General features: G+C 45.8%; 3 protein-coding genes and 1 long non-coding RNA gene across 6 annotated transcripts; 2 read left to right on the forward strand and 2 right to left on the reverse strand.

Moving 5' to 3' along the window:
• Nucleotides 1–1,139: 1,139 nt before the first annotated feature.
• LOC112888600 lies at nt 1,140–3,488 on the reverse strand. The gene is made up of 3 exons (XR_003227863.1): nt 3,225–3,488; nt 1,797–2,052; nt 1,140–1,240 (listed from the first exon to the last, which is right to left on the reverse strand). It is a non-coding gene; the product is annotated as an uncharacterized LOC112888600 (long non-coding RNA).
• A 1,411-nt stretch (nt 3,489–4,899) lies between these two features.
• Nucleotides 4,900–9,179, forward strand: LOC112888593 (receptor kinase-like protein Xa21). Its single transcript, XM_025954841.1, has 2 exons — nt 4,900–8,182; nt 8,315–9,179. Exons 1-2 carry the CDS (start codon nt 5,131–5,133, stop codon nt 8,698–8,700), a joined length of 3,438 nt encoding a protein of 1,145 aa, XP_025810626.1. The 5' UTR covers nt 4,900–5,130; the 3' UTR covers nt 8,701–9,179.
• A 149-nt stretch (nt 9,180–9,328) lies between these two features.
• LOC112888598 lies at nt 9,329–17,395 on the reverse strand. Of its 3 annotated transcripts, none has more exons than XM_025954849.1 (9): nt 17,060–17,390; nt 16,256–16,307; nt 13,435–13,508; nt 13,222–13,311; nt 12,783–12,926; nt 12,027–12,078; nt 11,136–11,209; nt 9,708–9,844; nt 9,329–9,628 (listed from the first exon to the last, which is right to left on the reverse strand). In XM_025954849.1, exons 1-8 carry the CDS (start codon nt 17,185–17,187, stop codon nt 9,730–9,732), a joined length of 729 nt encoding a protein of 242 aa, XP_025810634.1. In that variant the 5' UTR covers nt 17,188–17,390; the 3' UTR covers nt 9,329–9,628; nt 9,708–9,729. The 3 variants fall into 3 exon arrangements, with proteins under 3 accessions (XP_025810634.1, XP_025810636.1, XP_025810635.1); XM_025954851.1 differs by having other exon boundaries at nt 9,386–9,628; nt 9,755–9,844; nt 17,060–17,395; XM_025954850.1 differs by having other exon boundaries at nt 9,386–9,624; nt 17,060–17,394.
• A 7,116-nt stretch (nt 17,396–24,511) lies between these two features.
• Nucleotides 24,512–25,012, forward strand: LOC112890303. The gene has a single exon (XM_025957217.1). The coding sequence runs from the start codon at nt 24,512–24,514 to the stop codon at nt 25,010–25,012; it is 501 nt and encodes a 166-aa protein (XP_025813002.1).
• The last annotated feature ends 673 nt before the right edge of the window (nt 25,013–25,685 follow it).

A 25,685-nucleotide genomic window follows, 5' to 3' on the forward strand; every position in this document is an offset into this window, starting at 1 on the left:
ACTACACATCAAAGCCTCCAACATTTTAGGAGTAAGACGACTGCGATGCTCACTCAAAACCCTTCCACTAGTGCTAAAAGCTGATTCCGAAGCTACTGTTGTGATTGGAATAGCTAAGATGTCACGAGCAATTTGCCTCAAAATGGGATACCGAGTCCCCTCCAACTTCCACCAACCAAGGATATCAAAATATTCATTCTCATCATGAGGAAGAGTTTCTTCATCCAAATAGCTATCTATCTCATTCTTACTTCTAACAAAGCTAGTAGTCTTCTTATTTGCAGCAAGGATTTTAAAAATAGACAACACACCAGCTGCATCAACTGAAGAACTAGCACCACTAGATGATATACTAACAAAGTCTTGTTCCTTAATATGGTATTGTTTCATCAAATTAGATAGCAATTCATGGGCCTCTGTCACATAAATTTCAGCATGTTCTTCACCAAAAAGGGCAATATAGCAAGCATGTAACATTGTCATCTTAAGACGTGGATCAAGAATGACAGCAACAGCCATAAGACCATGTATATCAGTCCAATACTTGTCATACTTTTCTATCATGGCAGCAGGCATTTTTCTAATTGTTTCGTACTCATCATGCTCCCAAGATTTGATCTTAAGTTTAATCTCACATACTTTAGGGGAAAAAAGGTTGGATGTCACATATTTAGTCCCAGAAAACAACTCAGTGAGGTCATAGAATAATTCTAATTTCTCACAAACTATTCTAGCAAATATCAAATCATTTGGTGGTGGACAAATATAGTTCCTATCAAGCTCATCCAAGCGTTCAAAAATCTTTCTATAGGGTATAGCAATTCTAAGCATGACATAGGTTGAGTTCCATCTAGTTTTGCAATCTAGTTGCAACTTCTTGACCAATTCAACATTTTCATCTAAAACGGTTTTCTCAAACTTTTCATACCTCTTTGGTGTAGCAACCCAATAAGCAATACTGTCTCGGATGTTTGAAACGGCACTTCCAATGACGTCCATGCCATCTTTGACGATGAGGTTGAGAATATGTGCGCAGCACCGCATATGTAGCCATTTACCCCTCAAAAGCATATTAGCTGCACCAAGCCTTGTCTCCATTAAGCCAATCATATTATCATTGGTGCTGCAATTATCAAGAGTCACGGTTGATACCCTCCGATCAATATCCCAGCTCTGGAGGCACTTGTGCAATGCATCACAAATAACTTCAGTGGTATGGGGGCACGGCACATACATAAACCTACACATAACAAAGCAATAGTTCAGATGTAAAGTTCATAATTTATAGAAATTTGAAAGCTGAACAGCAAACAACAATTTATGAAAAAAAGATAATCACCTCAAAATGCAGCTTTTAAGCGTCCATGACTCATCAATAAAATGTCCACTCACAACCATATAGCTCCTTTTTTTACTATCAGCTGTCCAAAGGTCAGTTGTAACAGCAACACGGCAATTGGTCCTTTGCAACAATATCCTAGCTTTCCTTTTCTCACCCTCATAGAAATACATTATGTCCCTTCTAATAGTGTTTCTAGTACCCATTTTAAACAAAGGTTGCAGGGCACTAACAAACTTACGAAAATCATAGTGGTCAACAATGGACAATGGGTACTCATGCAATATGATCATGAAATAAAGAGTTTTCCTAGCTACTTCTTGATCAAGCATATAGTTTTCTACAGTCATTGCCCCTTTTTCAGTGGTTGCAAACCGCAAATTACTTTGAATTTTATCTCCTACCTTCTTATTATTTAAAGGACAAGATTTCAGATGGGTTTTCAGATGGGTTGTACCATTCCTTGAGACGGCTGAAAGTTTCTTGCTACAATGATTGCGTTTGGCCTTCCATTCTCCATCAACACAAACTTGAACGAAGTCATTCCACACTTTAGAAAAGTTTCCTCCTTTTACCAGGAGCAGCAGGAGCTTCTTCCTCCCCATCCGAAATGTGCACAACATTATCTTCTGTTGTATCAGCTGCAGCCACTACAACACCTGATGCTTGGGAACTTGGAACTTGGGAGCTACTAGGAGCACTAGCCATCACAACTGTAGAACAATTAACATGTTCTTAAGTTAGATATCTAGCTAAAAGACCAAGCATGAAAGGTACATGATCTTAAATTAAATAGCTCGAGCTATTTCAGAGTAGCTCACAGCCTCACATCAATGAGAAAGGTCTGATATGACTATCCATAATATCAACTAAAAGTTTGCTCTTTGCACAATATGTGGATATTTATACTCAGAGTGGCACTAGTAGCCAACCATAACTGAAAGTCCACTTGAACCAACAAGCAAATCTAACTAAATAATTCGGCATCTATCTAAAGAATATGTGTCACGAGTACCAATTGTGCATCCAGTAAGTCGTTCATGAAACCAAAGACAAAGAACAGAACAAGGCTAATTTGAAATGGTCCTTCCACGCTTGTTCAATATACCACATCAAAATGCATATCACGCGCATCATAAAGTACATCATGTAAATAATATGGTTCTTAACGCATCAAGCAAAAACACCATAAATGTCATGAAGAACAAGGGCCATATCTGTTTCTACCAGTATGGCTCGAGCTGGATGGTGATGGGCGGGCGGCTAGCGGCGGGGCGGATGGGGACGGGTGGGCGGCGGCGGGGATGGGGCGGCCGGCCGGCCGGCGGCGGGGCGGATGGGGACGGGCGGGCGGGCGGTGGCTCGACGGATGGGGACGGGCGGGCGGCGGCGGGGATGGGGGTGGGCAGGCGGGTGTGGGGATGGGGCGGGCGGGCGGCGGCGGGGCGGATGGGGACGGGCGGGCGGCCGGCGGCGGGGATGGGGGCAGGCGGGCGGATGGGGATGGGCGGGCGGCCGGCGGCGGGATGGGGGCAGGCGGCGGGGCGGAATGGTGGATGGGAGACGGGGTGGCGGCTGGGAAGTGGCCAACTGGGAGGTCGGGGTGGGGAGTCGGGGATGGGAAGTACGAAACCCTAAAATTGTGTATATATATAACTACTCACGTCCACATATCAGCGGGGCTGGCGGGTTTGCAGGTTCGGGTATTAATTTTTCAAACCCGTTAGAAAATATCCGTTGGGTTTAGATCCGTACCTACGTCCATACCTAAGGGCACAAATCAAATCCGTACCCACACGTACCGGGTTTAATATCCGCGGGTACGCGAATATTTCATGCCCGTTGCTATCCTCAGGGTGAAATTACCCGCTGATTACACACGTACCGTTTCGTTTTTCCTTTCCCCCAAGCCCCCGATGCCTCCCTCCCGACGCCAGCGTCTCGGCTCCCTCCGCCGGCACCTGCCGGGTCGAGCCACCCCGCCGCCGGGAGGGGGTCTCCTGCCCCTCGCCTTCCCCTCCGGCGGCTCCTCCCCCGGTTGTCCTCCCATCCGGCGCCCTAACCCTAGAACGACGGGCTGCCCTCGCCGACGAACTTCTCTGCCGGGCCGACGAACGTTGCCACCGACGTTCGCGCCCGCGCCGGGTTGGTCGCCGCGCGGTTCTCCACGCTCTTCAACGCCCCGTTGGTCACAACCTGCGTCCAAATCAAACCAGCCAAGATCCAATAAGTGCAAGCAAGAAGTGGCGTCGTCGTTCACCTCAGGACTGGAACGAACAATCTGAGACGAAGGCAGCCGGGAAACAATCGATCGATTTGATAATTGATCACCCACCTCATGCTGTCGCCAACGGGGAAGGCGCAAGTGAGGTGAAGACTGTCACCGCTCCGTCCGGCCGGGGACGAGCGCGCGCGAGGCGGGCGGGGGCGAGCTCGCGCAAGGCGGCAAGGGCGAGCGGGCGGCAGGGGCGAGCTCTGCGCGAGTGACGGGGCGGCGGATGGCGTGCGAGCGTAGGTGAAGGCGAGGCCAGCCGGCCGGAGGTTGAGCTTGAGCTCCCAGCCTCACGCCATGGATTCCAAGATTCCGGCCATCCTTGGCATTGGTTCACGAAGACAGATGCTGAAATGGATTCACATCATAGCAGCTAGCCTTCGATTCCGAGGAATTGAGCAGAGACTCACCAAGAGCGACTAATTTCTCCAGCGAGCATGCAAGAAGTCCGACCGTGGAGGATATTGGATTTATAGAATATTTGAATATTCGATTGGAGACAATAGACTTATAATATATTTATCTTTTATTTTTTTATAAATATTTTATCTTGTATGTACGGCAAAAGAAGTTCTAGTCATTTCATTTATCTCATTATTGGTATAGTCAATCAAAATCAATCAAACCGGAGGCAAAAAGGACAATTCACCCTCAAAATCATCTTTTTCGGAGTTAGGAGCACCCTCCGTACCAAACATCCTATCTAGCCAGCTTTAACTCCACCCAGAGTTAGCTCCAGACAGAATTAGAGCCATGCCAAACAGACTTTTAATATTGCTTAAATTTTATAATATAGTTCTTCATCCTAAGATAGCGCGCAAGATAGCTTTCCTTGATAGCTAATAGAGCTTCCCCCTGTCCACCCCACCATAGCACCATATATAGTTATGTTTGATATTATCATTTTCTTGAGAGCATTTTAGTTATAGACTGTTTGTAACTAAGCATTGCTTAAAAATTCATAACAATATATAGTTTTGCTTTACAAGATAGCTTTCATGATAGCTAGCATTTTCCCGGACCACCCCACCATAGTGCAAGAAGTCACGCCACCATCCCATCATATGGTGCAAAAAGAGGTCGCACTTTGAAAATTGAGCTTTTGACTAACTAGTCCACTTGGACATCTCGAGTTAGTTATGTCGCACTCAGACTTTAGCAAATTTACAATCTTTTTGCATTGCAGTTGCAGCATCTATGTACATATTGTAATTTATATAAGCACAAAGAAAACGAATCCATCTCAAATGAAAACGAAGGAAAATGAACCATGTCCATGTGTGCCCAGCACCCACGTACAGTTCCGAAACAACGGTTAAGAACATATTGTGGGCCTTTGTATCCTATACAGAAATAAGCATTACCTTCTTCGGTTTCTCGAATTTTGGTCATGCTTGGGTGACGGTGAGCCAGCTCTCTATAAATTCATGTACCCTAGCTTCACAAGCACCACAACTCAAGTTTGCAATCGAAGTACGAAAAAAACAGCACCAGCGCTGTAATCCACCTTGGCAGATAGATGGCGTCCGCGAACGCGGGCACCCCTGGTTTCCCTGTGCTTGCGGCCATCGCGCTCGCATGCTTACCCTGCTTCCTCTCGATTGCATCTTCTTCAGCTCCCAGTGCACCACCTCACGACACACCTGACACTGATCTCCAGGCGCTGCTTTGCCTCAAGCTCCGCCTCTCCGGCACCACCGGCGCCATGGCTTCATGGAGAAATGATTCAGCGCAGTACTGCAGCTGGCCTGGTGTCACCTGCAGCAAGAGACACACATCTCGTGTGGTCTCCCTGGCTCTCGATTCAGCTAGCCTCCATGGTCAGATACCACCTTGTATTGGCAACCTCACTTTTCTTAGGTCTATTCACCTTCCGAATAATAAACTGAATGGGCAAATTCCACCTGAACTGGGGAACCTGAATCACCTCACCTATTTGAACCTCAGCTACAACGGCCTCACTGGCATCATACCAAACTCTCTGTCTTCCTGCTCTCGCCTTCAGATCATTGATCTGGCGAACAATTTTCTTGACGGTGAGATCCCCTCGAGTCTCAGCGAATGTTCAGAACTTCAGAAGATCCACCTGTTCAACAACAAACTACATGGAATCATCCCAAACGGGTTAGGTACACTCTCCAAACTATCAGTTTTATTTCTCGCCAACAACAATCTAACCGGCGACATTCCTTCTTCACTTGGAAGCAATTCAATTCTCAGTACTGTCATCCTCACAAACAACACGCTGACCGGAGGCATCCCACCTCTCCTTGCAAATAGTTCATCACTTCAATTTTTAGATTTGACAAACAATCATCTCAGTGGGGAGATTCCTTCTGCCCTTTTTAATAGCTCATCAATTGTAGTATTAGCCCTTGGAGTTAACAACTTTGTTGGATCTATCCCACCACTCGTGCGTATCTCCTCACCACTAGAGATTCTAATCCTATCCGAAAACAGTCTCTCTGGTTGCATGCCTTCCTCTCTAGGAAACTTTTCCTCTCTTACTTGGCTCTTGCTTTCGCAGAACAGCATCCAAGGATCCATCCCATCGAGTTTAAGCATCATTCCTACATTAGAACAATTAGACCTGAGTTTCAACAACCTGTCAGGGACTGTTCCAGATTCTCTTTACAACATGTCAACACTGACATACCTTCACATGGGCACGAACAGCCTTGTTGGGGAAATTCCAAATAACATTGGACACACCCTACCAAATATTCAGACACTGATTTTACAAGGAAATAAATTTAGCGGTCAAATCCCTTTATCACTGGCCCTCGCAACAAATATTCAAGTGATAAATCTCCGTGACAATGCACTCCATGGAATTGTTCCCTCTTTTAGGAACCTTCCCTACTTAACTGAACTCAATCTAGGAATAAATCAACTCGGAGCCGGAGACTGGTCGTTCTTATCCTCACTGAGAAATTGCGACCAGTTGGTTCACTTATGCCTAGACATGAACATCCTTGAAGGAACACTACCAAGTTCCATTGGCCACCTTCCAAGGAGTTTACAAGTATTATTGTTAACAGCAAACAAAATATCTGGAACCATACCGCAGGAGATAGAGCACCTCAAAAACCTTACACTTCTTTACATGGAACATAATTTACTTGCTGGAAATCTCCCAGACTCAATTGGAAATCTTCCAAACTTGTTTACCCTTAGCTTATCCCAAAACAAACTTTCCGGACAAATACCGCATTCCATTAGTAATCTCAGTCAACTAAATGTGCTTAATTTACAAGAAAATAATTTGAGTGGTTCAATCCCAAAAGCTTTGGGATACTGCAAAAAATTGGAAGCACTGAACCTCTCCCATAATAGCTTCAGTGGCAGCATACCAAAGGAGCTCTTTACTCTTTCCGCACTTGCGGAAGGTTTGGATTTGTCTCACAACCAACTATCTGGAGAAATACCGCTCGAGATTGGAGGCTTGATCAACCTCGAGTCCCTGAATATTTCCAATAACCAATTGAGTGGAATAATCCCCTCCACTCTAGGAGACTGCATGCACTTGGAGTCCCTCCACATGGAAGGGAACCTTCTACATGGGGCAATCCCTAAACCTTTCATTAATTTGAGAGGCGTCACTGAGATGGATCTTTCTCAAAATAACCTGTCTGGTGAAATCCCTGAGTTCTTTGAGTCTTTGACATCTATGAAGCTTCTGAATTTGTCATTCAACAACCTTCAGGGACCAGTACCAACAGGTGGGATATTTCAGAACACAGGAGAGGTGTTCATTCAAGGTAACAAGTTGCTATGCGCCAATATCCCTTTGCTACAGCTGCCACAATGTAATAAAGAGGCATCCAAAAAATGGCGAGCCTCTGTTATTCTGAAGATAGTAGGATCTACTGTCCTTTCTTTGGTCTTGCTATCACTGTTTGCCGTTGTTATTTTGAAGAAGAGAAAGAAAGTTACACAGTCATCTCATCCATCTTGCAAGGAGTTGCTGCAGTGCTCGTATGCTGATTTAGTCAAAGCAACAAATGGCTTCTCTTTGGCCAACTTGGTTGGCTCTGGAAAATCTGGATCAGTCTACAAAGGTAGATTTGAGTTTGAAGAAAATACGGTTGCTATCAAGGTTTTCAAACTTGATCAACTTGGAATACCAAAGAGCTTCCTTACTGAGTGTGAGGTATTGAGGAACACTCGCCATCGTAATCTTGTAAGGGTGATTACTGCATGCTCAACATTGGATACATCAGGACATGAATTCAAAGCTCTTATTCTTGAATATATGCCTAATGGTAGCCTAGAGGGCTGGCTCTATCCTAAACTGAACAATTATGGATTGAAAAGACCATTGAGTTTGAGCTCCAGAATAACAATAGCAACGGACATAGCTTCTGCTTTGGATTATCTACACAATCGTTGTGTGCAGCCTGTGGTCCATTGTGATTTGAAGCCCAGCAATATCCTTCTTGATGATGCTATGGTTGCACGTCTTGCTGACTTCGGGTTAGCTAAGTTTCTTCAAAGTTTTAGTCATTCTTGCCATCATAGTTCTACAAGCTTACTGGGACCAAGAGGATCAATAGGATACATTGCGCCAGGTGAAAACTGAAAACTTTTCCTTCAAAATTGGACATTTTAAATTAGTCATGTTTTACATTTCCACTATTTAATAATGCCCTTTTATGTTTTTTTGTCAGAACTAAGAGATAATTTTTTTATCAATATTACAGAGTACGGCTTGGGGAGCAAACTCTCAACTGAAGGCGATGTCTACAGCTATGGAATTATCATCCTAGAAATGCTCACGGGAAAGCGTCCAACAGATGAGATGTTTACTAATGGTTTGAACCTTCACACATTTGTGGAAAAAGCATTTCCTCAAAAGATTACTGAAGTTCTAGATCCTTGCATCGTTCCAAGTTCTGAAGATGGTGATGTGCACGACAATTTGAACCATGGAAATAATGCAACAGATGGCGTGAAGAGCTGCATTGTGCAGCTTGTTAAACTCGGTCTCCTGTGCTCTATGGAGACACCAAAAGATCGACCCACAATGCAGGATGTTTATGCTGAAGTCATCACAATCAAAGAAGCATTTGCAGCGCTACATGGTTGAGCATGTTCTCTAGTTGCATGGCAGCCTAAGTCCTGGATCTCCATGAGAGCAGGCTGATAGTCTTCCATCCTACGCTTTCTCAATGTTCTTTCTGAAAGAAAATACACCACAGCCTCATTCCTAATAGAACTAGTAGGCTCAATGCTCTCTCTACATCTATGCGAATTTCAATCAAGTTGACGATTTTATACCTTCATCACTGTACAACCTCACGCCTCTGTAATACCATTTGCCCTAGAGTTCATCGAGCTCAGCAGCCTTCTTTGCAATGACCTGGCTAATTGGTGGTTTCATAGATCAAGCACCTCGATAGGCCAGAATTCGTTTTCCAGAGTGGTACCCATATGCCACGGAATTAACCTAGGGATCTGTAGTCACTTGTACAACTAAGCTAAAGCAAAAAGGACTATAGGGAATAAGAGACATGTACAGCAACCATCTATTAACTGAAGAAACATGGAGATCATCTAGTGTATATAGCTCTTCCCCACTGGACACTTAGGCTCCTTCACCCACTCGAGAGATATGTGCCATAGAGCAAGCAGCTATTTTATGCAACTTTATTGACAATCAGAATAATGCTTGGAACATCAAGCGCCCATTGCATTCTTAAACATAAAACTTTAACTTGATTTTTGAAATCGTTTGCATTGAATGGATCAGGAATTCTGGATTTCCATAAGAGTGACAACAAAAAAGAAAAGATCACTGTCCAAGCAATTGAATAAGTACAATAACAGAGCTTCAGCTTTCAGTCCATTTTGCAGAGAAGTTGGCGAAGTCATCATTTCACTCAACTAAAGGAATTTCTCTAATTGCTATCCTGATACACCCTTAGTTGTGGTAGCTTTACATATAGATACAAGGGAACATTTGTATTATTACGAACCAGGCTGAACATAACACTTCAATGAATTTTCAAATCTTCCTACATTTCAAACAGGTGAATTATGAATAGCAGATAAATAACCAAACATCAAGCAGAAGTTTGACAGCTGTAAGCTAACCAGGCTCATAGAAGATGAAGGATTACAGGGAAGTCGCAATTCCATACTTGCTATGAGAGTTCAATAGCACGTGGTAGATTGGGTCTTGATATGATACTTGGAGAAGTTGGAGAACAATGTATCCGCATGTTGTGATGCTAAAGCAACGAAGGAAAAAAAGGATAAGGGTTCATAAATTAAGCACATAAAATCATCAATATGAACCACAACTTTGTAGTCAACATATCCACTCATGTGAATGCACCATAACTGTAAGAGGAAATGTATCTACGTGTACCCCGAATGCAATTGTTCCTTCACACACTTCAGCTGATGGGGTTACAGCAGCTTGTCAGCTTTACATAATGTAAATGTATATATTCTTGCAAGTAGGAAAGCACCACCCGCCTATGAATCATGCATAATCCCAACAGGAGCTACTACTAGGAAGCATTAGATAATATTCAACACTCAGAAAGTATGTAAGTGTATACATACCATGGTAAAAGGTTACCAAAATGAACAAAATTACCTTGGTAGTTACCATATAACAAGTTAATTACAGTATTTAGATATATAAATTAATCGGTAATATGTTAAGATTTATAGGCAGGATATCCCCACAATCCCCTGATGCAGTCATGTGGGCCAACAGAAGTGATTGCACAATGATTACTAGTATTGTTCATGCATTACTAGCTTTCGCTTGGGATTATATTGATTTGGTTAGGTTCGATGATTATCATTGGTTTTGTTCAGATGACCCTTAAGAAGTAATCTCTAACATGGGATGAAAATTAACGAAAGATAAACATCCAAACAAAACAAATCCATCCAATCCCTCTCTGAACAGAAAATAATGCATGCACTTGAACAGAACCAGTGGCAGAGCTTGGACCGAGAATGAGAGGGGACCAATCAAGGAATAGGAGGGACCAAATTAACAAATTTTTTTGGTGCTTAAGTGATGGAATAATGGTGGGGTGTGTTTGTGGTGGTGGTGGTGGGTGGGGAGGGGGATGTCATGCACGCAAGAGCGAGACCCATTTATATCATGGATATGTGCAAAATCAGTGCCAAGATGACAGAAAGAGCGCACACCAGCAGCTGTACATTCAGACTGCTGCATTGGACCAAGGTGCTGGCACGAGGAGAACTTTGTTGGTAGCAATTGCCTGCCGTGAATGACACAGCCATCGCTCATAAGTAGATACTGATTCCAACAGAATGATATGTACTAAAACCTATTAATAAACTGAACCAATTAACAAACCAAACAAATTAACCAACTGAAGATAACATGGCAATAACTCGCTAATAAAGTATTGCGGTAAAATCAGCAGACAGTAAATGGATTTGTTAAGCAAAAATAGTGGTAGGAGTAAGACACTGATGTTTTTTTTTTGAAAAGAACACTGATGTTTGGAGCCTCAAAAAAGATTCATTTACCTTCCAAAGCATATCAACAAGACAATCCAAATGGTAGTTGATATCCAAGACGATTCCTTATGAGCAACCCAAACCTACAGGCATGTTATCAATGATTAACCATCTTCACCAGGTAAGATTTCCGAAATTATTAAACAGGCAAATATAATAACCATCAAAGTAATACAAAACAATTGTTGCTGCACATTTTATAAAAGAGTCTAAAAGAGATAGAAGTAATGTGCAGATCAGGGTATCCACTGAAAATATAGTGAACAAACTCAATTGGTTATGTTCCCTCTGAAAAGACATCCTCCCCTACGATTGATAAATAACAGCATGACATGATTAAAGCTCAGAAAATTTCAAATAAAAAATTCAGGAGCTAGTTACCAAAAGAGGGTCTCCATTTTTTGGATAAACTAAAAGATTAAGAGTAAAAATTTTCACATCATGTTCATGTAAAAAAAAAAAACCTACTCTCTTTCAGATAATTAGTTCAACAAATACTAAAATTTAAAGGAGGGTGTATTTAGTGCAAAAGATGATCTAGATGCAATAAAACAAACTACTTTACTCTAAGCATTAAATGGACACCAAAAAATCTTAAGAATTATCCTAAAGAATGTTGAACTCTACCAACTTTAGCTTAAGAAGTTCAAGATAAAAATATTATTATTTACAGTAATATTGTTTGTTTTATTTTGTAATTTCGTTCTATTTATAATTCTTCCAAGATTTCCCATTGCATTTCTCCTGACAAAAATTAGTTGGGAACGACATTTTGATTAACAACTAAACCTGCAAAAAAAATCATTCATGTTGATTTGGTGCTTGCCCCAAAAAGTTTGCATGATTGCATCTATCTCATGGTTTGTACTAAATACAGTGCCCAAGTTCAAGAAGTCTTACCGATATTGCAAAGATATTTATGTAGAAATCAATTAAGGTTGCCGCCATCCACCTAAGTGCACAATAGAAATAGTGAACTTTAGATTTCAATTTGATAAAGAAATCTTTTATTTTTAGTTCAACTGATGAACTAATATATTTAACCGTCAATCTAAATTGTCAGATAAATTAAATATTTACACAACAATTCTCCTAAATGTCAACAATGTTAACAGATAGATACTTAGAATAATAGTTCTCTTTCAACAAGGGATTAAATTGCACAGGCAGTTGCTAACTTGTTGAATTTATGTAACTTGCCGAAATCATCACAACTTGACAAGCAAAAAATCAATGCATCACTACCACCCTTTGCCATGACCTGCAACGACTGCAGGAATGGGCTGGGAGGAGCATCTGAATCAGATTGGTGGGGTGGTGAGTGCAGGGGGAGACAGACTATCAAATTGGTGCAGAGGATAGTTTTGATAAAAATACCTATAGCTTCATGGAATTTACTCAACATAAATGTACGAATTAAATGTTGACCGTAACTTCAGCGTACAGGCTTCTAGTAGGATTCCCGCATCTCATGCTTGCTCTATATATTTGAAAAGTCCAAATCACCAATGGCTGCACAGTTATTGCTCCTAGGCTGCTGCAATCTTGCATCTAATTACTCTTTTTATCTTTTGTCCATTACATTGAGCTCAATGGGCCCTTAGAATTTAGAAACCAGCAAGGCAACAAAGTATGAATTATGATGTATTCACTTACGGTGTCAACAATTCCTTCCTAAAAGGAAGTCCATCAGTGATAACAGTATATGTGACAACGGCAGCCATGAATATCCCCAAAATGCTGAAAATAATCCTTCCAATTATGACATAAGAGCATTTTCTCTGGGATAGGTTACCTTGCCTGAAAATGTTGTGAGAATACAAGTCAAGACAAATTGGCATCAATATAATAAATAAAAGATTCAACTAACAGCAAGTGCATGCAAAAGAACATTCCATGGACATCTCGATGGATCAACAAGATCAGTGTGGCTATGACATGAGTGGCAGCAAGGAATGTGGTGGAACAAAGTTTGCTGTGTTAATATGTTACTCAACATCTAGGATGCAACCAATCTTGAGCTCTCAGTATGTTAGTTAATGAGCTGAAGGCACAGCAGATTAAATGGTCAATCGTGAATAATTTGGTACTCTACCTGATAAACAGAAGATCAAGTGGATCTTGGGATGGTCCCGCAGGTGTTACTTCAAAAAGCTTCATAACAATATAAGCGCAAGTAGCAGCACTGAAAAGATAAAAAGAGAAGGAGAAAGGTGGATACCATTAAGTTGATAGGACTCAGCATAGAAGCCTACAAAGAAGACATAAACTAAAAGGTTTACAAAATATTAGAGAAGGAATCAAATACCTGCCAAAGCAAAACAACAGAACCACCCACACGGCAGAACTAACCCAGCTTGCTTCCTTGTAGATAACCCATGCCTAAAACACCATGAAAGAAACATCTCTAACTTGAGTCAGAAATTAAATTTGATCTTTCAAAAAGGAGTCCCTTTACCATCCATGGGAGGTACCAAGAAATACTATTAAGCAATACCTTCAGAGGTACCAGTGTTTTCAAATCGCTTGTTTAGTTATGATTAATCGAGATATCGGTCCCTGGAAAGTGGAAATCGATCATGCAATTCGATTCAATTATATTACATAGTCGACCGATCAGTCGACTAATAGTTGATTAGTCACGAGTCACGACTAATCAGGCATCTCTAGTCGAGCGACTAGCTCTGGCTTCAGTCCTATAGCACCACTCAAGGCTCAGCCGGCTAAGCTGCTGCTGTCCCTTGCTCTCTGGTTGCTGGCTGCTGTCTCCTCCGTCCTCTCTGCACCCTCATTGCCTGTCCCATATCTAGTTTATCCAACTTGGTGCTCTGCTTGACTGCTTGTATTTCCCAAGGTTTGACTTGCAGATGCAGGTACTCTGGCCTCAGTGGTAGTGGTACAAACGGGGTATTTAGCTATTTGCCATCTTTACCAATGGCACCTCTTCAAAAGCCACTTTTATTTTGGCTTCTATAGATTTGCCACTCCTCTACGCGCGAAGCTAACTATTTGCCAATTTTGCCGACGTGGCACCCCAAGTCAGCCAGCCAGCATGGAGAGAAAATGCGAAAAGACCTCAGTGCCCCTGCCTTTTTCCATTCACCGTTCTTCTACCTCCAGCTCTCTCTCTTCACGCCATGACTTCTCGGCTTCTCCCTTATCTGTTCCAAGAAAAACAGCAAGCAAGTTGACCTCCTGCGGCCGCGCCGTCAAGGCCCCTGAGGAACAGCATCAAGGGCAGCACGCCGCCCCTGCAGCCGTTTCACCGTCGCCCCGCACCTCTGAGCCGCCTCGTCCGCCTCCCTGTGTAGCATCGCCAGTGCTCGCCGGAGCAAGCGCCGCCGATGGCCATCGGTTGCTTGATTCATCGCGTCCGTCGCGCGATTGACAAATCCAGCACCACCACGATGATCCCCTCGACAAGATGAATCCGTTTTGCCCATCCCCATCGCCCATCGTCCACCGGATGCCCTCGCCTCCGAGCTCCCTGGTCACCACCAACAACAACGGCGCAACGAGACTTGGCAGGAGGCAGCGATGGAGGATGCGTACAGGCGCACGAGCGCGTCCGTCGCATCCTGCTTGGGCCGGTTCTCCGGTTCCGGCCCACTGACGAGGAGCTGCTCACGCACTACCTCACACCGAAGGAGGCTGACGCCGGCTTCACTCTTGCCGTGGTCTGCGAGGTCGAGTGGTCGACCTCTACAGGTCCGAGCCATGGGACCTGCTGCCGGCCGGAGGAGGCAGCAGAGAGGGCGGCGGTGGAGGCTACTTCTTCTGCAGGAGGAGCGTCAAGTTCCCGTCTGCGTAGGGAGGAGGTCGGGGCACGGCCGTGCGTGCAGGCCGCGAGAAAGAAGTCCGCGACGGCGATGTGTGTTGTGGCGATGGGGGCGGGGAGGTGGAGCATGTCGGGCATGGAGGTGGAGACCTGGTCGACAGCGAGGAGGAGGGCCGCGCGGCGGAGGCGCGGGGTTGGGTCGGAGGGGAAGGGGAGCGCGGCGAGCAGCGCGTGGACAGCGGCAGCGCCGCGGCGGGGACCGAGGGGTCGGAGGGAAAGGGGAGCGTGGCGAACAGCGCGCGCATGCTGTGGCGGCGCGGAGAGGGAAGCGGGGGAGGGGGGTGGCGCGGATAGAGGAGGAAGACGATGGAGGTGGAAGATGATTTAGAGATAGAACCAGAATGAGCATTGTATACTCAGATATACAGAGGGTATGATGGTATTTTCGCGTGCCCCTCCACGTTGGCTGACTTGACATGCCATGTCGGCAAAATTGGCAAATAAGGTGCGTTCGGATCCAAGGGCAAATAGCAAAAGGGCAAATGGTAAAATTTTTGCTCCTGTTTGGACGCTAATTAGAAGTATTAAATATAGTTTAATTAAAAAACTAATTACATAGATGAGGACTAAATGACGAGACGAATCTATTAAGCCTAATTAATCCATAATTAGCAAAATTACGGTAGCATTTGCCCTTTTGCACTTTGGGGTGTTTGGATCCAAAAGTGCAAAAAATGTGCAAAAGAGCAAAAGTTTTGCACTTTCTCTCTCTCTCCATTGGATCCGAACAGGCCCTAATTAGCTTTGCACATAGAGAAGTGGCAAATCTGTAGAAGTCAAAAGAGTGGCTTTCGAAGAGGTGCCATCCGTAACGATGGCAAATAGTTAAATAGCCCCCAAACTGCTGAGATGGAAATAGAACAAACTACTTCTGCTCCTGATCTCTATGTTCTACTCTATCTATTCTCTATTGTATTTACAATCAGGGTCTCAGGGATAGGCAACCAACTAGGCTATAGACTGCCATGGACCGACTGGTCGACTAGGTTGACTAGCCTAGAACTAATCACGACTAATCGATGCCTAGTCACGATTAGTCATCTAGTCTTGTGACCCAGCGACTCAATTAGTAATTTGAAAACATTGGATGTACCAAAATATTTTATGTATTTTGGTACTTCCCCAAGTTATAATTTGACAATGTCTCTTGTTACCTCCCAAGGATGGTAAAAAAAGGCTCTTCCAGCTAACTTTTCCTCATAAGATGGTAAGCATCAGAGGTTTTTGTTAAAAAACATAGTAAAAAAAAGTGACTGCATAGGAATTGAAATCAGGAAAATAAAGGCATTACCGAGATTGCAATTACATTCACATAAAAATCAACCAGTGTTGCCACCATCCATCTGCATACAATATACAATCACAAATTCACAATTTTGAAGTGACTGTATGTATCTTGTGTACATGTAAGCAAGGGGAAGAGTTATGATATGCATACTCTAATGTAACAAATAGTTCACTCATAAAAATGTACTGATTCTCTCAAGAACAAATTTTTACTGCATATATCATGACTCCACAGTAACTCCAAATGTAGCGTTATACTACTTGCAGCATTGTTGAGCAAGCCTAAGTTTTCATGATAAGATATGGTAACACACCAACACCTCCATACTGGTCCTGATCCAGGAAAACCCAGATACAAGAAACAATCTACACTTACGTGCTTATAAAACATGCATTGTGCAAAGTTATACATTAACTGCGGTAGTAAGGTTCAATTAATAAATTTAACTTCACAACGAAACTTAGATGACCTTGCAGGTGCTACTCCATCACCAGTTCATCACGTCTCCTTACCATTTCACAATAATCTCCACCAAAAAATATGCAACTTACCAACGAAGCAAGTTGCAATACACAGTCCATGACCCTCCTTGTGAGGAACGAGCAAGTTCATGACACTCATAATAGCTAGTTGACCGTACAAACATCCAATTCAACTATAACGGAAAAGCTTCCTTCCAATCCGCGAGCACGCACACAAGAAACTAGCAACGTTGCCCGAGTTCACCGAAGTAACCACTGAGTAATCCCCTACAAAAACATCCGACCCCACGGAGGCGGGGCGGGGAGAAACAGAAGCAGCACTTACGGCGTAAGCAGCTCGGGGCGGAACGGCGAGCCGTCGGTGGCGCAGGTGTACACCAGCGTGCCCACCATGAGCACGCCCAGCGCCGCGAACACCGCCCTCCAAGCGATTAGGGACCCCTGCGCCGCCATGATCACCCCTCGAGTGGAAACGGCCGCGGATTTAGTTGAGGGGGGCGAACAGTTGCCGGCGGAGCCAAGTAATAGGAGGAATAGGGAGTGGACGGGAAGCTGACACGTCGGCGCCGCGGGAGCGGAGGTGGAGGCGCGGCCACGTAGGCCGCGGGCGCCGCCGCCGCCGCATCCCGCGACTTGGAAGTCGTGGAGAACTGGAGGGTGCCGAGGTCGCGTGTTGGGAGTAGAGTTGGTTTGTTGACGGAATCGAGTCGCCGGCGGCGACGGGCGGTGACGGCGGGGGATCGGAAACGTGCGTGCGTGGGGAGAAAACGGGTTTCCGGATTTCGTTCGCCTGGCGCGGGGCAACGGCCAGGACGCCATGGCCCATGGCCCATTGGTAGGTCCAAAGAAAACTGGGCTTACCAAAAAGAAGGAGAAACACTGGGCCTGGATGCTTGAGGCCCATGAAGGAAACGGCTGCATTGGCTTCCGCTTCCTTTTTCTTTTTTTTTTCGAGTGAATCCTTTCTGTGTTTGCTACGCCCAGCTTGCCCTTTTGAAAAGCTAAAGCGGACTATTATCTGATATACTGGTATGATTTGCCCCTTATATTCTGGTATCATTTGATTTTTTTTCTCTCCTAGAACTAATGACACAGATACAGTCGAATTTACCTGCATGTTACATTGTTTTACCCGTTGCTTATATATCTTGACAAGAGCAACAGTCAGGTTTCACTCTCCAAGTACTTTCTCTGTCATACGAGCAAGATTCTGATGCTGTTTTCTCTTTGTCATGTAAAGAATCCGACGTGGACATTTCTAACTGATGAGCAGTATTATTGTTGGAGCTTGCCCCTGGAGAGGCCGTGCTGCCAATATGCTTGCAACACTAGCGAAATTGCGAAACGACGTTGCTGCTGCTGCTGCTGCAGCAGCAGCAGCAGAGAATGGTCGGGTACCCGGGCCAAATCTTATAGCAGCCCCTGACGCGCGCACTCGATCGGATCGCTCATCCCCACAGCACCCAATTGCTCGTCACTGAACTCAAGGTGGGCAGCATCCCGACGCATCCATGCCGTCGGCGGCGATGCCACCACCAGACAGCCGGCAAGCACCAGTCAGTGCACGGCCACACCGGTGACGCCAAGGGATAGATGCGATCCTAATCTGGTGCCCGAAAAGAGATAAGGATCGCACGCCATTTTCAGTTCTGGATGGGTATCAGGTCAGGATGCGCTGCAATGCATCGCTGATCGCTCTATCCCGTGGCTAGATCGAGTTGGCTACGACACTGCTTACTGGGCTGCTGGAGCACTAGCTAGTAGAGCGCAGTCGGCAATTCAGAAAACCCATATGGTTTCTTCAGTTGAAGTGTTGGGATTGAAAGTAAACACGCATCCGAAGGGTAACGGAATATATATATATATATAGGTCCTACCAAGAGTTGAAGATCTTTGCTGGTTTAAGATTTTCCTGTGTGTACAAGTCAAATGATTGATTATTACTTATTCCTACCCTCGAGTGGCATTGCAGTTTGCATCGTCGCAGCCTCGCGGATGTAAAAAAGAATGATAAACTGCAGTTGGATCATCAGATCATCAACACAGCCATCTGGAGGAATCAGAGAGGGCCAGCAAAGCGAAGCACATTGTCTTCACATTATCCAAGTAAAGGACGTCCTCAGTACTGCCACTCTGTCAGCATCGATCTTGTAACTTAACCTCGCTTAGCAACAACACAAACCTGTTGATTAGTCCAAAGTCAACCGCTTGCGCCGTCCAAAGGTGCTCTGATCTATGCAGTTTATTTCCCATATAATTGGTTTGACGATGCTGCCGCTTGCTGCAGTTAGTTCGGGACCACCTGGATTGTTGTTGCAGCCGACCTGAACATGGCCTAGCGTTGTAGACAAGCTGAATGCAGGTATCTATCTTGAACTTACGATTGGATTGGTGTATAAGTAAGACCTGATGAGTTGTCCCGCTCAACTCCTTGGCTGACCATAGCATCTTAAGACGAAACCACTAGCTGGAAGAATCAGAATAATGGGCCAGCAAGCGACGAAGGCGGCTTTCTTCCCATGATCCAAGGAGTTTTCAGTATTATTAGCATCGATCTTGTAAACTAGCTTCGCTAAGAGACAATGTAAGTTCATTAATCCCAAGTCAACCACTTGAGGTGTCCATTGATGCTCTAATCAACGTGTTTTATATATTTTCATGCAGTTTCATTCATGATGCAACGTCGTTAGTTCAAAAAACCTTAATTGTTGGAGCCGACCTGAACAGGACCTATCACATAAACAACCTGAATTGCTGAAGCTGACCTGAACATGGCCTATAACCACAAACAAAGTTAGTACAAGCTGTGATTCTAATGTTGTTATGATCGGATCAACACATAAGTAGGATCAAGTGAGTCAGTGGCGGAGGACGCGATAAAATCAAGGTATTGCCGAGACAACAAGCTAAGAAAATACATGCCGCAATTTAAACGTTTTTCACAACAAGCAAATGTAAAATGAGACTGAAATGAGAGCGAAAAAAATACCTTATCAAGAGGTCATCGTGATGACATGATCATGATAAATTAATAGCCAAATATCAATTACAATATAGCAATTAAAAATCTGCAAAAAAGATAAAAATAAGTTAATAATGATATATTTAAGTGAAGAATGTTTAAAAAGAGGAATAAAATATACCTCTAGTTGCGCCTAGGTATAGGAGGCTTAGGCAATTGCATTTGCCTATTTTTCTTATTTTGAAATGCCTTTTTTTATTTGTTGAAGATCTAGTCCTTTGTATATTTCTCTTTCAATGTAGCACAACATCAAGTCATTTAGCCAACCATCGGTCATCTTAGCGCAATTCTATCTTAATAATCTTCATAGCCGGGAAGGCTCTTTCAACTGTTGCGGTCGCCACTGGTAATAACAATGCCAACTCGATAAGCCGATACACCAATAGAAATACAATATGTCTCTCTAGATGAACCATTGTCTTTGATAGGCTCGCAAGGTCGTAACAAGCTTTGAACTCTTCAACTCTTCGCACATGAATAATGAAAGTTTTTAGTTGATCTTTTATAGTCTTACAGTCATCAAAAGAAAAGTCTTCATAATAGATATTCGTAATCTGAGCAAGCTTATCCACATCAAAGTTAGAGAATGAATTTCTTGGGTCAAGATAAGAAAAACACACAAGCAACTCCGAGGATAGCTCATTAAAGCGATGATCCAACTCAGTGGTAATAGAATCTATAGCAGCATAGAAGGTATCAACACGATAATAATACTCTTGAGTGATATTTTTTCTCCCACCTTTCCTTGACCAACCATATCGTGGTAAAGCATCACTCATATTTGGTATTGGGATATCATTTGCAAGGCAAAATACTTTAGTTTCTTCAAACAATGGCTCCCAACCTTCACTTCTCAAATTAAGCAAACGTGTTCTCACATCAACAACCAAAGACATAGCTTGAACAATATTTTGATCCTTCTTTTGCAAGAGAAGAGAGAGCTCATTTGTGATGCGGAGAATTTGCAACACCATCTTCATATTAAATACAAAGCTGAAACACTCCATTTTTTCCACCAAGCCTCCTGCACCCGATGGATTGCGCTCATCCTGATGCACAATTTCTAAAACTTCAATTACTGAATCCCACATAGAGTCAATACGAAGTAAAGTCTTGTAATGAGATCCCCATCTTGTATCTCCGTATCTTGCCAATGATGTTTCTTGTTGTTTATCTCTTCCTGATGAAATTTCTCCGCTATCCAACTTAGACAAGAGAGTTAAGCGATGCTTATGAAGCAGTAAATCCTTCCTTTTGCAAGAAGCACTAGTGCTACTCAAAATCAATGTCACGTAGTTGAAGAAATCCTCAAGAGATGAGCAACATTTTGAGACAGCAACTACCAATTGCAACTAATGAGAAAAGTAATGTATATAGAAAGCAAATGGGTTCTCATCACGAATCAATTTCTGAAGACCATTAAACTCTCCTCTCATATTAGAAGCACCATCATACCCCTGCCCTCGAAACCTTGCAACAACTAATCCATGGTCACTTAACATCTCAACCAATGCTTTCTTCAATGATTCTGATGTTGTGTCCTTGACATGCTTGATACCCAAAAATCTTTCTATTACTTCTCCTTTTTTGTTGACAAATCTCACCACTATTGTCATTTGTTCCTTGACCGATATATCACAGGATTCATCAGCAATAACAGAAAATAGACAGTCCCCCATTTCTTCCTTTATTGCCTTTGTGACTGCTTCTGCACAACAGTTTGCAAGTTCTTTTTGAATTGTTCCAGAAGTCATTTTGGCATTTTTTGGACACAACTTATCAAAAGCTTGTCTGACCTCCTCATTCCTTTGTTTGTACCAATCAAGAAGTTTTTAAAAATTTCCCTTATTCAAAGAAGTAGCAGACTCGTCATGTCCCCGAAATGGCTCACCTTGCAATGCTAGATAACTTACAATACTTAAGGAAGCTTCCAATCGAGTCTCGTATTTAACCAATGCATCTCTACTATAACTTGAAACCTTATGTCTTACACTTTACCTTTGGTTATCAAAATCATAAAATGCTGTTGTTGCAACATTGTGTATGCTACTAGGCCCACCAACATGTTTGGAAAATGCCAAGGAAGCATTCCTCCACTGTGAGAAGCCAAGTTTTGTGAATGCATCATAACAAAACTTATCATCCATTCTGTCAGTGTTTAACCGGCTGCCTACCAAGAGATATGCCCAAGGTGGTAAGTTTTAGGTGAGGAGACGCTGAGATCAGGAACTCGAAGGTGCAAGGAACATAAAACTTAGACAGGTTCGGGCTGCGAGGTGCGTAATACCCTACGTTCTGTGTGGTGGTTTGTATTGCCTTGTGTGTTGATGTTGTATTTTGAATGGGTCCCTGCCCTCCCTTATATATCCGAGAGGTCAGGGTTACAAGAATCCTAATCAATACTAGATAAGGAATCGTAACCGAAAACAACTCGACTAGATTCCTTCTGTACCGACTAGTTTTATCTCCTATTCATATGAGATAAATAAGATAAATAAGAGATAAGACGGACTTTATCTCTCAAGCCTGTTTAAACTACGTTATGTAAACAGTCCCGTGGCCCCGGGTCTGACACATTCGATCATGTTTAAAAAGGTAGCAATAGAAGCAATAAGGCTTATTCTTCTCCAAACTATATTTCAACCAACTATGTTGTCTAAACCAATGTTTTTGAAAGCTTCTTTTATAATTGGATTTGGGAAAATTATGACCAATTGGTTGAATCGGACCTTTAACTATGAAATCCCTCCTAACTTCATCTCTAAGGCTATCTCCACCGGTGTCCTGTAAAAGGCCCGATTCTGTAAATTGGAGGATTCTGTAGCTTCTCTAAACCTCCAGCGGTACCCGCTAAAAGGATCGCTAAAATGGAGGACTCCCACTGCGTCCGGCACAGATGAAGGGGCGACCGGCGTCCTCCATGCCTGTCGCCCCTTCCGCGCGCGCGCGGGAGGAAACGGCCGGCCAGGGGAGGCGGCTCGCGCGGGAGGAGGGGCGGCGGGCCGCGGTCGGCGGGGCGCGGAGGAGGGGGCCGGCGCGGGCGGAGGGGCGGCGCGGGCCGGCGGGGCAGGGGCGGCGCGCGCGCGGGAGGGCGCGGTGGGGCGCGCGAGGCGCGGGAGCGGCGGCAGCGGGGCGCGGAGGGGCGGCGCGGGCGCGGAGGAGGGGCCGAGGAGGGGCGGGGGAGCGGCGGCGGAGGAGCGGCGGATGAGGGGCGCTGCGGGCGGAGGAGGGGCCGAGGAGGGGCGGGCGGAGGCAGAGGGAGGAGGAGGGGGGGCGGGCGGCGGCGGAGGAGGAGGGGGGGCGGGCGGAGGCAGAGGGGGGAGGAGGGGGGCGGGCGGCGGCGGCGGAGGAGGAGGAGGAGGAGGGCGGGCGGCGGCAGAGGGGGAGGAGGAGGGCGGGCGGCGGCGGCGGAGGAGGAGGAGGAGGGCGGGCGGCGGCAGAGGGGGGAGGAGGAGGGCGGGCGGCGGCGGAGGAGGAGGAGGAGGAGGGCGGGCGGCGGCAGAGGGGGGAGGAGGAGGGCGGGCGGCGGCGGAGGAGGGGGAGGAGGAGGGCGGGCGGCGGCAGAGGGGGGAGGAGGAGGGCGGGCGGCGGCGGAGGAGGGGGAGGAGGAGGGCGGGCGGCGGCGGAGGAGGGGGAGGAGGAGGGCGGGCGGCGGCGGAGGAGGGGGAGGAGGAGGGCGGGCGGCGGCGGAGGGGGGGGGCGGGCGGAGAAGGAGGAGGAGGAGGAGGCGGGCGGCGGCGGAGGAGGAGGGCGGGCGGCGGCAGAGGGGGGAGGAGGAGGGAGGGCGGCGGCGGAGAAGGAGGCGGAGGAGGAGGCGGGCGGCGGCGGAGGAGGAGGAGGAGGGCGGGGCGGCGCGGGGCGGCGGGGCGGCGGCGCTGTGGGGCGGGGGAGGGCCGGCGCTGCGGGCGGAGGAGGAGGGGCGCTGCGGGGCGGCGCGCGGGGCGGCACGGCGGGGATTGGCGCTCGGGGGAAACGGTTAGGAAGAAATGATAAAAAAATAAAATTGTGGGGTATAGAGGATGGAAATAGAGGACGTTGTTGGAGTAAAATTTAGTATAGAGAACGAAGTTGATATGGAGGATGGAAATAGGGGATGGGATTTGGAGGATATCGCTGGAGATAGCCTAATATTAGAAACAAAGCGATCAATTGGAATACAAAGACCTGGATTAGAAATAATGTGGCCCGGGTTGAACTCAGTTATACCTTCCACTTCTTGACCATTAACTTCTTCACTATTGTTTTCTTGAACATGTGCATTTTCTTCCTCAATATCCTCTTGAACATGTGCATCTTCTTCCGCTTCACCGTTGTCATCTTGAACATCTGGATGAGCAATATTTTTTGCTTCCACTTCTACTTCAGGTTCATGATGAAGATGAACTCCACTAGCATGAGTGCTACTCTGTCCACAAGTAAAATATCTATAGATCCCTGAAATTAAATATGGTCACTGGTCATCCGGATGTTCAAGATATACCTATAAATTACTAGACATTGCTAGAGGCCTAGAGCCTAGACACTGGACAATGAGTAAAAATATACCGTTTTGGTTAATTTTTTTCTTCCCCTTGCTATTTCCAACCATGGTCAGGGGCTCTGGGCGTCTCAGAAGAAGAAGAACGGAGGCAGGATGGCGGCGGGGCGCTGGCACTCGGCAAGACGGCAAGGACGGCGGCCGGGGCACCGGGATGCGGGCGGACGGCAGCTGCGGCGCCGGGATGCGGCAGGAGGGCGGCTGGGCATCGAGTCGGGATGCGGCAGGATGGCAGCCGGGCGTCGGGCTGGAGCCGCTGGACCCTGGAGGCGGGGGGAGGCGGAGCAGCGCCTGCGTGCGACGGTGCGAGGCGGGCTGGAGCCGCTGGAGCTGGAGGCGGGGGTAGCCGGAGCGGCGCCGATGCCCGCGCCGCGTCGAGGCGGCTGCGCGCTGCGGAGGCCGAGGCGGGGTGCGCGCTCCGTCGCAACGCGGAGCTGGAGGAGAAGGCCCAGCAGGCGGGCGCCGAGTGCCAGGCGTGGATGGGCGTCGCCAGGAGCCACGAGGCCGTCGCAGCTGGCCTCCGCGCCACGCTGGAGCAGCTCCTGCAGCCGCCCCGCGCGGCCACCGGTGGCTGCGAGGGCGACGCCGAGGACGCGCGGTCGTGCTGCTTCGAGGCGCCGGCGGCGGTCGCGGACGGCTCCGACGAGGACGGTGCTGCGTCGTCCGGGTCGAAGACGTCGTGCAGGACTGCAGGTCGTGCGGCGGCCGGCGGCGGATAGCCGGATAGGGTTAATTTTTCTTTTTACGGGGTGAAGTTGGGCTGGGCTGAGGTATTGACTGAGCAATACCCAGCAATACCGGGCCCTCCGCCACTGAAGTGAGTCCTGTCTCTCTCAACCCGATTCCAGTGTGACTGCTACTATATCCACAGGTGAACTGCTGCGGCCTTCACTATACGATTGGATTGATAATTAGGACCTACTGTGTCTTTTCTTTCTCAAGTCTTGTCTGACCATCCCTCAAAAAAAAAAGTCTTGCTGACCACAACAAATTTTTCATATGATCAATTATGCTAACTTCTAAATGTGAATTCGGAGAACCCAGAAACAAATTAGTTAAACTGTTTCGTTCCCAAAAAAAAAGTTAAACTGTACGCATGTCCATATATTTCAACTAGTCTCTCTTCAGTTGCTTGCTTATATCTTAAGATTAACATAACTACATCTGTTGTACACTTGTGTTTTCTCTAGTTTACTCGATCACCTATACATAGCTTTCACAAGAAAAAGAAAGCTAGAAACTTAAGCCTTAAGCTGTAGTAGTCTATAGCACAAAAAGCTACAACTCCTTCTCCACTCTTCTAATGCTCATGAAAGCAATTCCAGGAGACCATCTTGTTGTGTGTGCATTGGATGCCACTAACAATCATAGCTTGGTTAGCTGCCTCTCCCA

Source organism: Panicum hallii, chromosome 4 (assembly GCF_002211085.1).
Source record: "Panicum hallii strain FIL2 chromosome 4, PHallii_v3.1, whole genome shotgun sequence".
Classification (NCBI taxonomy): Eukaryota; Viridiplantae; Streptophyta; class Magnoliopsida; order Poales; family Poaceae; genus Panicum; species Panicum hallii.